Source organism: Rhipicephalus microplus, chromosome 8, assembly GCF_043290135.1.
Source record: "Rhipicephalus microplus isolate Deutch F79 chromosome 8, USDA_Rmic, whole genome shotgun sequence".
Taxonomy (NCBI): domain Eukaryota; kingdom Metazoa; phylum Arthropoda; class Arachnida; order Ixodida; family Ixodidae; genus Rhipicephalus; species Rhipicephalus microplus.
Genome location: NC_134707.1, coordinates 6,069,947 through 6,084,718, shown reverse-complemented (window position 1 = coordinate 6,084,718; position 14,772 = coordinate 6,069,947). Strand labels below are relative to the sequence as shown.

General features: G+C 49.4%; 1 protein-coding gene across 1 annotated transcript in view; it reads right to left on the bottom strand.

Moving 5' to 3' along the window:
* Positions 1 to 3,249: 3,249 nt before the first annotated feature.
* Positions 3,250 to 14,772, bottom strand: part of LOC119165699 (venom metalloproteinase BumaMPs1) — a 32,743-nt gene continuing 21,220 nt past the window's right edge. Inside the window, exons 12-14 of the mRNA XM_037417790.2 lie at positions 14,151 to 14,292; positions 5,355 to 5,468; positions 3,250 to 3,392 (exon numbers count right to left, since the gene is read on the bottom strand). Of these exons, the coding sequence (XP_037273687.2) occupies positions 3,348 to 3,392; positions 5,355 to 5,468; positions 14,151 to 14,292 (301 nt within the window). The 3' untranslated portion in view covers positions 3,250 to 3,347. The remainder of the gene's footprint in view (positions 3,393 to 5,354; positions 5,469 to 14,150; positions 14,293 to 14,772) is intronic.

The following is a 14,772-nucleotide window of genomic DNA, read 5'->3' as shown; positions in this document are numbered from 1 at the left end:
AACTGCACTTAGGCAGCATACCTGAGCCTCCCAAACTACGAAACGATCACACTCCTTCTAGACAATGGCAGGACCGGCATCTTCAAATGTAACAATGTGCGCACTACGTCCGTATTCCCGAGAAACATATATAGGTTAATAATTGTAAAGATTTTGAGACAAACCCACGGTATGATTATGAGTACGAACTTGAATATGAGTCACTCTATGAATACGAACTACGATATGAATTTAGAACGCCTGCGGTTCTTGAGCGTCGAGCTCAATATGGGCATGCACACGGGCGGGCTTCCATTTTGTGCCAACCGAACCGCGCACCCTCGAAGTTACGCGCGCGTCAAGCAATGATGGACGGAAGGCCAGCGTGATCGTAATTTCAAGGCTGGTGTGTGCGTTTTTGCCGCTGAAAGGCGGGTAGCAGAGAAGCACACTTACCAGTAATGAACTCTGCAGACACGGCCGGAATCAAACACTACTAGTCTCAAGACTTGAGACTAGTAGTGCACTTCCGCCTAATCAAGTCCACCCTTTCAGCACTGAGTGACAGAAAAGGGCGAACCAGTCTCGTGCGTTGGCAAGCTATCGACCACGTGCTTGCATGACGAACTAAGCTCGGAGGGTACGAACGAAACACAAAGCAATGAGCCGCTCTCGCGATGCACAACAGCGCCAGCTCACGTCAACGCGCGTGTCGCTTTGCTCACCAAACACTATCGCACGAGGTCATGCCAGAAAGAACACGTGACCAACTCACAATTTTCCTGCCCTTCACGCTCCTCTAGGCATGGTTGTCGGACAAAGTTTAATAAAACGGTAATTTAGGTCACTACAGGCTCCATGCAGACGCAACTCATGAAGAAACAAGCGCAGATTTGACGGAAAATTCTCAGCCGCTCCCACAGTGGTGTACTGACGGAACGACGTCTCCTGCGATGCAAATGGTTTTTGAGCATTTAGCGCTTGGCCAGTGGTCGGAGCGACGATCCGTCTGCGTTATCAAAGTCATCAGCCATCTTCCAGTGTTGAACGATAAGAATAGCGTAGGGTATCACTTCGCGATTGCACCCCTGCAGCGGCCGTGACAGTGCAATCACTACGGTCGTCTGTTTCAAACTACCAGCGGTTTTGCTGTCACGTAGCCCGAGGGTGATAAGCTCTGATCGTTTAGTGAGTGAAGCAGGCCGCGATACATGCGTGAAGTTTCGCCAATTTGATCCGTCGCCTGCATTGTCATTTTCGACAAGAATTTGACGTGGTTGCGTTCGCTTGAAGATGCATGCAAACTGGCGAAAGCAAAAAAAGTCTGACGCGCTAACACTACAGTTGTTTCACGGTTGATAACAATTCATCGCCCTTTAAAAGCGGACGGAAACGAGAACGCCTCAAGCGAAGCACAAAAGCACGGCGCAGTGCATGACTTGCCGCCGCTTCCGTTGTCCTCGTATCTTGTCAAACCATGGTGAAACCTGCTGCCGCGGCTACTTTGATACTGGAGGCAGCGCGCAACTGTGGCGGCCCCTAACATATGCACGACTCCTGTAGGGATTAGATCCTCCGTCCACTCGTTGTGAATGGGCATATCGAAGAACTTGGCGATCATTTCCATTGCAAACGCTCGAATGTCGCACAAAGAGTTAGATTTCCTTCATGAACTCGGACATTCTCTTACGGTACAGTCCCCGATAGCTTTGTTGGTACATGCTCTCTTAGAAAAAAAAAAAAACTTGGTAACCAGCTAGTAAGCGCGTGTGTTTACTAGTTTCCGGAGTATTTTACTACCTTCGCGGCATACTTTTACTAGCCACCAGCTAGCAACTTTCGCCGTTACTAATCAGGGAACCTTTCTTAGTGTTTTTAACTAAGCAACTACTAAGCCACCAACTTTGCCAGATCTTTCATAGATTCCGCAGTATATTTTGCTGTAATGGTGACATCATAAGCATTATTTAGGCAAGCTCTCATTGTATTGGCTACCTTGGTATGGGAGTTTCGTGCTACGTATTGACGCACACATAAGTAGATAGAAGGACACATGATGATGCATAGAAAACAACAATTATCTTATAAATTCTGTGACTTCTAACCAGTACGCGGTGTGCGGTCCCAAAGCAGGGGTATATATAGTCTTCAGGCTGCTGCTAAAGTAGAATTCAACTATGTCCAAGTCTTGAAGATTTACTTGTGCATGCATGTCCTCGTGATCTGTTCATATGAGTTCTCATACTCATACAAACATATAATCATGTGAGTATAAAAATCATATGCTCATATGGACTCATATGAGCATATTATAAGCGTCCATATGAGAATGAGATTCACACATGATCATACATATGTGAATCTGATTTGATCATATGATCCTGTCGTCAATTCTCTATAAGTATGTTGCTGCGATGCACACTCTCCCCAGTATAGTTACATGACGTAATTAAAAGTCATTAATAATTTACGAGGGCGACGTGGATTCGTTTTTTGTGCTATGCTTTTGTAATGTAATCATATTGATGTGGCCCAACACGCGAACATTTAACAAAATAGGCGTAAACCTCAATTTGCGGATGTTGCTAACAATTTAGTAATGAACTAACCACTCGAGTCAGCAATATTCACTTACTAACTAGGTAGTAATTTTAACTACCCAACGACGTAGTGCTTTTACCCAGCCTGTTATTGTTTGGGCTAGTGTTTGTTACGAGCCCAACGCGGTAGTGCCTTTCAATAAAGTTACTTTTACTAGCTGCGTTTACTAGCTGGTTAGTAGATTCTGTGACAAGTAATGGGCTAGTACTTAGTGAATATACCAACCTTTTTTTAAGAGTGTGTATGTATGCAATCCTAAGTCATGCACGCCCCGCCTCGGTGGTCTAGTGGCTAAGGCAATGGGCTGCTGACCCGCAGGTCGCGGGATCGAATGCCGGTCACGGCGGCCGCATTTTCGGAGACGGAAATGCTTGTGGCCCATGTGCATAGATTTAGGTGCACGTAAGAATCCTAGGTAGTCAGAATTTCTGAAGACCTTCACTACGGCGTCTCTCATAATCATATGATGGTTTCGGGACGTTAGACCCAAATAATTATTATCATGCAATTGGTGACTTATTTGCATCCACGTGGTCTTCGTTCACTGTAGCCTACTTGCTACATGTAGATGGCTTGCAATGACGTCACTCATAGCGCCCCGTTCGAGCACTAGCACGTCTGCACACAAACTGTGTGATGTGCCGTCAGTGTTAGCATCATAAATACTCGGACGAGAACGTTAATTTTTATTTTATAATTAAAATAATACACTGGCTCATTGATTTTATGTCCGCAATCAAATGTGTCAAAGCATGTCGTGTTATAAATCACGATTTCAGGTCATGTCTTCCGCAAACGCCTTTCCTGCAAGTCTGAAAAGAAGAAAATTGGAGGTAAATATTTCGATCTGCAGAGGAAGACATTGGAATTGAGAACTTTGTGAAGGTCAACACCGACGTAGCACACACGATTTGTCTATCGCGAGAAAAGCAAGCTGACGATGTTTTCCGACGTGGAATACAGACGTGCCGGCTTGTCTAACTTACCAGACAGGAGTTCAGCGATAACTACAGCTGTCGTACGATTGTGGAAGCATCCTATTTGACGTGATAGCGTTAGAGAGCTCGTTTCGCAGAAATGTCGGTGTCATTGGTTGTTTGCGAAAAATTATCAGCTTGTGCGTGACCGAAAAATTGAAAAAGATGCACATAAAAAACTAAGCAAAAAGTCAAAGTTTCGCCGAAAGGGCGATAGAAGTAATGAATGCGATAGTAACATATTCGAATGCTTTACGAAGCAAGGCTACCATTTTTAGGAGCAATTTTAATTGTGGTAAACATGCGCTTGATAAGTAACGAAATTTCCTGTGGTGTGGCCACAGTAGGTTACCACAACAAGACTCGCGCGTAGTGATGGCGTTGATATAAGTGAGACTGCCCGTGAACTCATTTAGATCCTATCTCACGTAACTCTACAAAGCGCTGGCGTAAGAGAACACGGCCACTCCAGGTAGATTTTCGGCACCGTTATTTCGTGTTGAGAACGCAGCCCGTAGAAGCTCTCTCCTGCTGTGGGGGCACAAGGCGCGTGCTGATTATTCCCGCAGTTGCGCGGCAACCATGACTGCCCCCCCCTTTTTTTTCGCTGACGAGATAAGCGCGTGCGCAGACGAGCCCGGCTGAAAAGGCGATGTTCGCTCCGCAGAAAGAAGAGGCTAGCGCATCCTTCCCAGTATACATATGCGTGAACGACGGCGCTGGCGACGGCAAAAAAAACCTGGCGAGACTGTTCTTATTATTGCTATCGCAATAAAATTTGGGTCCGAGCGAAGATTGAACTAGGGTAATTTACGCGGCAAACAGATGTTCTACCAGAGAGCCACAGGTATGCTCAGAAATACTTCATTCTCTTGGAAATTCAGTCAAAGTAACTTGCATGCTTCACAAACACACGCGTCCTGTATGGATGCTTCACAATGCAAGGCGTAATATCGCAGCAATAATGCGTGGTACAAGGGTACATTACGATCATAATTGATTGATTTGTGTGGTTTAACGTCCGAAAACCACCATTCGATTATGAGAGACGCCGTAGTGGAGGACTCCGGAAATTTCGATCACCTGGGGTTCTTTAACGTGCACCCAAATCTGAGCGCACGCGCCTACAACATTCCTGCCTCCATCGGAAATGCAGCCGCCGCAGCCGGGATTCAATCCCGCGACCTGCGGCTCAGCAGCCGAGTACATTAGATTGCGATCGGGCGTGAGAACGTTTTATTATCAAGATCTCGTGGTTTATAGTCGGCCAGCCACTACAAAAGGCACACACGTTCTGCGCCTTTCCTATAATGCCACGTAGTGGTGCATAGCAAGTTTTCGATCACGCACAAGCTGATGATTTTTTGCTCACAACCAACAATGCTGACGCCAGCATTTCTGCAAAACAAGCTCAATAACACCATCGCGTTAAATGTAAGTCATAAATTCCTGAAGGTTTGTAATGGTCAACACTGTTTAAAAGAAACAGTATGCGATATTTAAATGGATATGGTGAAGCAGTGTGACCGTCCAAATACACGTTTGGCAGCAGTGCACACTGATTTTCCATTATTCGGGTGTGGTCTTAATAAGAGAAATCATTACGGAAACGATTCACATTCGAGCTCGGCCTTTCGTTTGCATCGTATGCAGACACCTGAAAAATTCATCTCGTTTAGGTGAACTTCTCAGCCTAATCAGCAATATGTACGGTATTATAAGCAATCGTATTATCTTTTGTGCAATTAATCTCCCTCCCCACCGTAGATAACAGCGCAGTTGGATGATGAGAGTTACCTTTCCAGGCGCACAACTCATTCCATTAGGAACCAATTCTTTTTGACACATTGCGCTACCGTATGAAGATTGCAGGCAACATCGCATTCTGCACTTGGCAAGCTCGTGTGGGCGCTGCAAGAAAAAAAAGAGAATGTTATTTTGAAGCTAGATCTTTTCATGCCTCATCAAAAACGAAAATTCACTAGTATCTCACGTCGGAGTGGTGCTCACGAAGGATGCGAAAATCATCATCTCGTGTTGACGTCTACGCATGATGCCCCCAGATTACCAAAATCTGTGACGTCATCAGGGCGTCAGTGTGGCGTCATATAAAGCGTTGTGTAGCGCGACAAGTGGAGACGAAAGAGAAGAGAACCGCACAGAACAGGCTGTCATTCAGCTTTTTCGAGTTCATCACTGCTCTCACGTGTTTTTGTACCTTTCTGCCGCCACGCGAAACTCGTTGTGATTTACATGCTCTTTATAGATGATATCGGAAGCTCCAAAGAAGTGTGATTACAGCTAATAGTTCTGAACACTTGCGTCGTTTGGTATCCTGTCAGAGAACTTGCCAATCAGTGTCTGAGCGTGACCACGCACGTGATGCACCAGTTTCACTGTATTTAATGACAACTCAATACGGTATCAAGTGTTCAAGCTGGCAAATTTTATGCTCACGAGCACATGTTTCTCAATGAAAAATTGCATGGCACGCCTATCTCTACTGAAACGCCGATTAAGAACTGTAGTTATCACAAGCCAGCCAGAGGTGCGCCATGCGACCGTAAATTTACCTACATAGTCGATGAGCTGATTTTCAGTGGTTCGAGTATGATACTGCTGTCACGCCATTCCTTTATCTTCAACCGACCGTCACGCTTTCGGGATTTTGATTGGCTAGCGATACTTGTTAAACATGTAGAAATATCGAGCCGGACAAAGGCATGTCGTTCACTCAAAGGCACTTCTTGTTCCCATTGAAGATCGGCGATACATCGCCAGACGTTTTGTGGAGGATGTCCCGCGGAGATAAATTGCCCGAAGAACTGGAAAGTCGAAGAAAGCGATCACCAGGATTACACGCGCCTTTAGAGAAGATGGAACACTTGCGGATGCCAAGTGGTCTGGGCGGCCAATAGTCACGACGCGCGAGGCTGACATTGTGATTGTGATTGTGATTGTGATTGTGATTGTGATTGTGATTGTGATTGTGATTGTGATTGTGGCCGCATCTTTCATGGATCCTTTCGTGTCTGTCAAAGAAATCTGGTACGAGCTGTCACTGAATATTTATAGAAGGACCATAAGCCGAGGATTGAAGGAGGCGGGCATTTACAATTTTGCCATGGCGCAAAAACCTTTTCTGTCTGAGCGACAGCGCCAACAATGCATGGACTTCGCTTTGAACCGCCAGCATTGGAAGGAATAACAATAGAAAAATGTAGTTTTTTTGATGAGTCGACTTTCTGCACTTGGTGGGATCAGCAGAGGAGGGTGTGGCAGCCCTTGAATTCGAGGTAAGCAATGCGTTCACTTTTCATGGTGTTAATGTCCTGCTGCTTTGCATATGTCAAAATATTTTCGTACATGTAATATTCTTGAGTTTTTTCACACTTATCTGAAGAAATAAAAACAAATGCACTGCAAATAACAGCACGTCCACAAATCATTGCTAGTTAGCAGCACGTTAATAACACGTGTTTCAAGTTTTTCACACATCTTCTTGTACGCGTTCTTCACACGACGGTTTAAAGCTCACTAGTTTTAAGCGAAACGCGCATAACCGATTCCCGAATCAATTTTCTACACCTTTTACCTGCCCATTCTGGTTCTTTTAAAGTTACAGGTACCACCTTGATTATACTTGGAGTGTCCTTTCAAGTGGCCGATGTTCAGTGTCCACGTGGGGTTCTCATTGACTGATATGTGGGGTGTAACGTCCCACAACCACCATATGATTATGAGAGACGTCGTAGAGGAGGACTGCAGAAAGTTTGACCACCTGGGGTTCTTTAACGTGCACTGAAATCTGAGCACACGAGCCTACAACATTTCCGCCTCAACCGGAAATGCAGCCGCCGCAGCCGGGATTCGATCCCACGACCTGCGGGTCAGCAGACGAGTACCCGTGTGGGGTTCTATAAGCAAAGATGGGCTAGGGCAAAATTGAGGGCAAATTCACAGTGTCCTACTACAGTTCCCTGCTACAAGACACCATGCTCCCCATGGCCTGGACGAACCGTTCCCCAACGACTGCTTCATCTTCCAGCGCGACGAAAGCACCGTACAGATGGCTCGCCAAGGGACCGACATGATTGAAGACTTTGGCGTACGCACCTTGCCATGGCCTCCCCGTGGCGCGGACGCAAACCCGATCGAGAATGTGGGCTCTAGTGAAATGGGGTCTATCCATGCGCAACTTGTCCACGACAACGCCGGATGCACCGTGGAAGGCAATTCAAGTAGAGTGGGAGGCCCTTCGGCCGGACGGCGATTATGTCGCCTCGTTATACAAAACTTTGCCAAGAAGGATGTCAGAAATAATTTCCGTGCACGGCCACTTCATGCACTATTAAATTTCTGTTACAAAGGGGGTAAAGGGGGCAGAGGTGACATGTTTAGCCATTGCTGTATTTCACTCGCCCCCAGCTGCTTTCGTTTTTGTTCTTTGAAGGCCAACCCATGACATAGCCTATTACGGCAATCGTTTTTTTTTTCTTTTTTTCTAGCCCATTCGCCTCTTTTGTTGCATGTGCAAGGTGATCTGCCTGCATCAGGTTATAATATCTTATTAACGTGCAAAAGAAACATGGTTGCTATATTTATTTTTGGAATTTTGACGTGATTTTTTATCTTTATTTATTTCATTTATTTATCTATTTGGTGTTTTTGTTATTGTTGTTGACTTCACATTGCTGATTGCCACTGCTGTCGTGCTAAAAGGTAGCTGTGGGCTTTTGTCAAGCTGCCTCTTTTGGAGAGCAGCTTTTACCTGCAGCTGTACTTCATCAAACTATTGATGAAAAATAAATTATTATTATTATTATTATTATTATTATTATTATTATTATTATTATTATTATTATTATTATTATTATTTAGGCTGCACGCCTTTTCGTTTTCTATGCCCTCGTTTGTGTTTCACTATCACAAGCTTCAACTAAAACGAACGTGCAGAGAAGAGAATTAATGAAGTGTGTGGCAACGGTGGCCACTAAGACAAGATATGCTTTCTCTTTAGTTATGGCGCAGCTAATCGCATACACTTCGCCGCCATCGTGCCCACGTTGAACTGAGCGCGTCACGGAAGGTAGAAAGCGACGCCTAGCACGAAACGCTGCATGCAATCAGTGGTACGCTGCAAGAGAGTAAATATACAAGGCTGCGAAATTGAAAACGCGCATGCGCACTCTCCACGTCAGATGGCGCGGCGATGCAGTTTTATCGGATTGCCGTCGTCGCTCGCACGTCCCGACTTATTTCGTCAACGGGTGTACTTATCGTGTTTACTCGCATGCTCCCAATAATTTTTTTCGCTCCAGTCGACGTTAGCACGACTGCTAAAGTGTTTACTAACATTGGCTGCTAGATGAGATGGCAACATCACCGTTTTAATTCAATATCATTACAATGGTTTGTTTGTATATTATTTTGCTTTTTACACAGTTTGCCTCACAGTGCAGCCGGTGTTGAACAAGCCTTGTTCCTTCAAGCCCATGAGATGACGCAATGGGTCATAAAGCACACTTTTAAGGCCAACTACGGCGGTTTTTCGAGGTCAGTGGATATCAATGAAATTCACTGGGTACGTTCATTTGCACGTTTGCGCGGTTCATGCCAAATCGCAGGCTTGAGAGTTTCCCAGATTATTTTCAAATGAATTTTATAGCTTGCCTCGAAACGCTCACTTCACTTGCCAGAATTAATGGCAAGATTCTGTATGTGACGTTCAGTTTTTCCTGACGTAAATGATGAACTGATGTGCCACTGCAGCGTCTGCTTGTCTGCTACGGATTGTGTGAGTTTGGCCGGCACTTGCTTGGTTGAGCGCGCGATTTCTTTTTCCGTGTTTGTGGGCATGCGATAGGTTCCAAGCAGTGTCGCGTTGTGAGCCACAGACAATCCACCATATCTTCACCATAACAGCGTAAGTGTTTTAGCCGATCGGCGTAGACAGGTAGTGCCATATGGCGGGTATTATGTGCAATCAGACAGGTTCCGGGAGCGTCAGGCAAATTTTTACGTGACACGTAGAAGCGCACTTGGTTTGGTTTCAGTATTGCGGTTTTCGGTAACTAAAAATTATTTTCAAATTTTTTGAGAATTTCAGTTCTAGCGCGCGTGAGAAGAGTGTCCAAGAAACATAAAACCACCATTATGCTGACATCGTCACAAAAATCGCCGGAGTTGGCCTTTAAAGGGTGTCGCCCTGGTCGTATTTCGCCGCAGGGTGGCTGCGTGCCTCCGGCTAAACGTAGTTAGAGTGTACTTCTAGTACACTGTAACGTAGTTTTACCTACAGGGAGTGGTCGCCTGTGTCCACGCCCCTATCCCTCGAGCGGGATTCAACAGATGGGTCGCAGTTTTGTGCGTATTGTGGTTTCATCGCGAGGTTTACGTTGTGGTGTACACGTATCCCGAAGGAGTACGGCCACCAGCGTGGGTCCGGTCTTAGCGAGCCGCAGGGCACGCGTTAACCGTCGCCGTGGCGGGAAACACGATACTGCTCAAGTCGCAACACTTTATTGTGGCAACACCAAACGCAGTACAGCCCGTTGCAAAAAGGCGCGGCGGGAAAGCAAGTAGGCTTATCCACGCCACGGGCACAAAGTACTACACAGGGGTGCCACGAGCACGTCTCCGCGGTAAAGCTGATCCACGGAGACACCGGGACAAAGGGGCCCGGTTGCTCGAGCGAGGGCAAAGGCGCTCGCGTTGGCTTCGAAGGGAGACGGGTCGGCGTAGCTAGGCCACGCACTAGGACACCGTACTGCCCTTCGGCCGTGAGTACGCAGCGGGGCAACAAAAGGTGAGCGTTCGCATCGGGCGCGAGGCGCCGTCAGCGAAGTCCGACGAGCCCCGAGCGACGGGACTCGACGGACGGAAAAGAATGCGTGGCTCACCGTTTGAAGTCCCGGACTGTACTCGCCGCTCCCGACGCAGCGCGCGAAAACCTCTCGGGAGGCTCCCCGCGCGGCGCCACAGTCAACATCCGCTACCGGGTGAGGGAGTTAAACGTCACTCCGCCCTTCCCAGCGCGGCTGACGGCAAAGGAGGGCAGACATGTCGGGACATGAGAAAAGAGGCGGCAAAGCCCGCGCAAAGGCAGCGGGCCAGCCTCAATTCCCACATCCCCCTCTCCTAAATTTGCCCTTTACCGGTCTGCAAAAGGCAGCCGGACGTCACCCATGCAGTTAAAATGACACTGCTATGAGCGACAGCTAACCTCAGTCCAGCCCTGTTACTGCTGCTTAAAAGAAATATGATTACAAAGGAGAAACAAAAACATAAATAACAAAATAAACACACGACACTATACAAATACTGCAGAAGGGAGCACAGAAACGTGGCACTAGTGTTCGTGGTGCTGAAGGGGAATAGCGTCCACTGCGCGGAGGGGCGGAAAAGTGCGTGACAGTGTCCGCTGGGTGCGATGCCCGAGTGCGAGGTCAGAGGTACCGGAAGGGGGGGGCTCACTGATGGCTTGTTCCTGCTCTTGATAAGCCGCGAGTCCGACGAAAGCCGCTTCGGTTGTTCGGAGGCCCCGCATTTCCGGCTCGATGACGAAGCTGGACGTTGCGGGAAGCCGGGCCTCTCCGGTGGTCAGGGAGGCCGAACCAAAATTGGCTGCGAGGCGCCCTGGCGTTGGCCGGCAGCATATAGCTGCTTTCAGCTGGCCTCGCGCAGGAGCCATGGTGGAAAAGGCAGCACGGCTTCTTCGGCGACGGCCAAGAGCGGAGCACAGCCAGACGGTCTGACGTCAGTGGGTCAATGACCCCCCAGTACCTCCAGCGTCCGCATCGATGGGGGGAAGCCATGACGCACTCTTCGCGGGCTCGCATCGAAGCGTCACGCACCCACACACGCACAGAAGCACGCACACACACCGCCGACAGCTGCGCGAGCGTAGGCGCAAAGCGTCCTTCGTCTCTCTCTCCCCCGGCAAGCACCGACACTCAAGGTCACACACAGCTCCCTTCGCGATAGACGAAACGAACACGGAAAAAAAAAAGTAAAAACAGAGCAAAACGGCACTCAACATCTGACAAAAAACATAAAATACAAATATCACTTAATATTAGACAAAAGAAACAAAATACACATGAACACTTCAAAAAAAAAAAAAAGAAACACTGGCAGCAGACAGAGCGGGGTCAACTTCTTTACGAGAAAAGGCCGTAAAGAAGCTAACGTATACTGAGGCTAGACAGTAAACTGAGGGCCTTCGGTTGCGGAGAAGTCCGCCGTCCGGCGCGAAATCACAAAGGTGACCGCTTCCTCAGATTATACCGGTGCGGGGTCCGAATGCGGTCCGCCGCTCCGGGTGTGCCCGTTGCTTGCGCGAAGTGCCGCAGGGCACTGGCGCAAGCTCGTCAGACCATGACAAACGGCTTCAGGTCTGCGATGTGGGCACGGCTGAGTTTTCCCAAAGGGGATCTTTCAGCTAGTACGCGCCACGGACGCTCACTGACAATCGGTTCATAAGACCGGGCGGCTTTCCAACCCTTGGCTCAACCGTTTGTCAGACGTGGCAGGCACGGAATAGCGATAAAAGCCACGCTTCGTGCCGGGCCAGGTCACAACATCGCTCAGTTTGCAAAAACTTTCGAGCCACTCAGGTGACCGGCCATGGGTTCGTCGTGAGAGGATCGCAACAGTGCGGCTCTCAGACTTTTGGGCATAACCACTTTAAACGGGTCTATGGACTCGTCGTCAGTGGCTATATATTTCAGCAGGAGCCCGTCATGGTCCAGCAAAATGAATCCGCCGGGGACTCAGCGACACACGCTGTTTCAGCCCCCTAATCGCGCCCGCCGCAGAGCAAGCAGCGTAACGGCGCTCCGCGCCTCGTCAAGACGGTTTAACGGCGCCCGCCGCAAAGCAAGCAGCGTATACGGCGCTCCGTCCCTCCGAGACTCGAAACGGATCACTCTGCTGAGCCTTCAGTAGCTCTTCGCTGCCGAAAGCAATTCCCATTCTCCCAAATGGGGGAGTCTGGTATCGCGCCCACTCAGGACCGCAGCAACCGCCGCGTGAGTCGGCGTTACGGGTTCGCTCTCGGCCTGGTGGCCTTCGGAAAGTTCCCCCGCTCGGCCGCTACGCAGTGCGCCGCTTACCTGGATAGCAGCCAAGGTCGTCCTCAGGGGGACTCCCCCTTTCCGCCGCTGTTTCGCCCCCGACACTTGCATGTGCTAAGGCACCGCGAGCGGCCGTCGCACCGAAATCCAGGTTCTCGGCAGACAACAGGGGGGCACGAGATAGCGCGTCAGCTACCACGTAGGAGTGTATTCACCACAAAAAGGGGTGACGACACAGGCGAGCGCCGAAGGGCGCCCGTCGATAGAGGCGGTGGCCTCTTGGTGCAACGCGGCATGCCACGAAGCAGACATAACGTTCGGGTAGGGCAAGAGGCCCATTCCGAAGCGACGCGCCATCTCCAAAGGGAGCGGCTAGGCGCCTCGTGTCGTCACCGCAATAGGGGGTGCCGACACAGACGGGTGCAGAAGGGTTCCCGTCAATAGAGGCAATGGCCTCCGTGTGCAACGCGGCATCCGCTAAAAGGGACAGCGGACAAAAGTCCCGCGAAGCAGCCTTGTTGCGACGAGCCCGAATCGCGCAGGCGAACTGACTCGCTAAGAGCAATCAAAAGCTAGAGCTTTTGATACCGCGTTGGGCGCCAGTGTGGTGTACACGTATCCCGAAGGAGTACGGCCACCAGCGTGGGTCCGGTCTTAGCGAGCCGCAGGGCACGCGTTAACCGTCGCCGTGGCGGGAAACACGATACTGCTCAAGTCGCAACACTTTATTGTGGCAACACCAAACGCAGTACAGCCCGTTGCAAAAAGGCGCGGCGGGAAAGCAAGTAGGCTTATCCACGCCACGGGCACAAAGTACTACACAGGGGTGCCACGAGCACGTCTCCGCGGTAAAGCTGATCCACGGAGACACCGGGACAAAGGGGCCCGGTTGCTCGAGCGAGGGCAAAGGCGCTCGCGTTGGCTTCGAAGGGAGACGGGTCGGCGTAGCTAGGCCACGCACTAGGACACCGTACTGCCCTTCGGCCGTGAGTACGCAGCGGGGCAACAAAAGGTGAGCGTTCGCATCGGGCGCGAGGCGCCGTCAGCGAAGTCCGACGAGCCCCGAGCGACGGGACTCGACGGACGGAAAAGAATGCGTGGCTCACCGTTTGAAGTCCCGGACTGTACTCGCCGCTCCCGACGCAGCGCGCGAAAACCTCTCGGGAGGCTCCCCGCGCGGCGCCACAGTCAACATCCGCTACCGGGTGAGGGAGTTAAACGTCACTCCGCCCTTCCCAGCGCGGCTGACGGCAAAGGAGGGCAGACATGTCGGGACATGAGAAAAGAGGCGGCAAAGCCCGCGCAAAGGCAGCGGGCCAGCCTCAATTCCCACAACGTTGAAAACATGAACCGCTCGAATGTTACTTTACTCGCTCCAGCATGTTTGTTAGAGGAGTGCGCTTGAAGACTTCCTTCGCATGACAGTCTGAGTTGCTGCTATCGCAATCATATTTAAGTGTTTCACATTTCCCTTTGTGTACGCTTGCAAACGTGAAGGCTGCTGAGTGATACATACCAGGAGGGGCACTCCCCGTCCTTTGCTGGCCATTATACCACTGCAGAAGTCTTCCGCTGTAATGACTTGACCGGGAAGACTGCCGCTTCGGGTTTTCGTACTTGATGAGGACGTTTCCGCCAAGCACTTGTCAGATATGATACTGTAAACGAATGTAGGTAAGTTCTTCATCAGTCTGGTTCTGTGGGCCAGTTGGTACATGATGGGAAGTGAAGAGTTCCATGAACATTACAACGCGAGCACAAGCAAAAAGTAACGCACAGGACAAGGCTGGTCCTACTTGTCTGCCGCCTTCTTCTTGTGCTCACGTTGGAGACTTGCTGGAACCCTTGACTTCCCATAGAAAAATTGAGATTGAGTTGACTGAAGATTAGGCACCGCAGAACCCCAACACCAGGTACTCCAGAACCCCAGGTACAGCTTGCATTCATGCTTGGCGATGTGTCTTTTTTGTTTCGTTTTGCTTTCTTTGGCCGTTTCAGTCTAAACTGCTATCAAGCTACTGCAACAAACGCATCGGCGTTTATTGCAGGGGCTTAACTACTATGGCTGTTTGGAGCCAGCTACATAGATAAGGCATGTCTCTATTCTCAAGCAATAGACGACCTAGCTACCAGTCTTT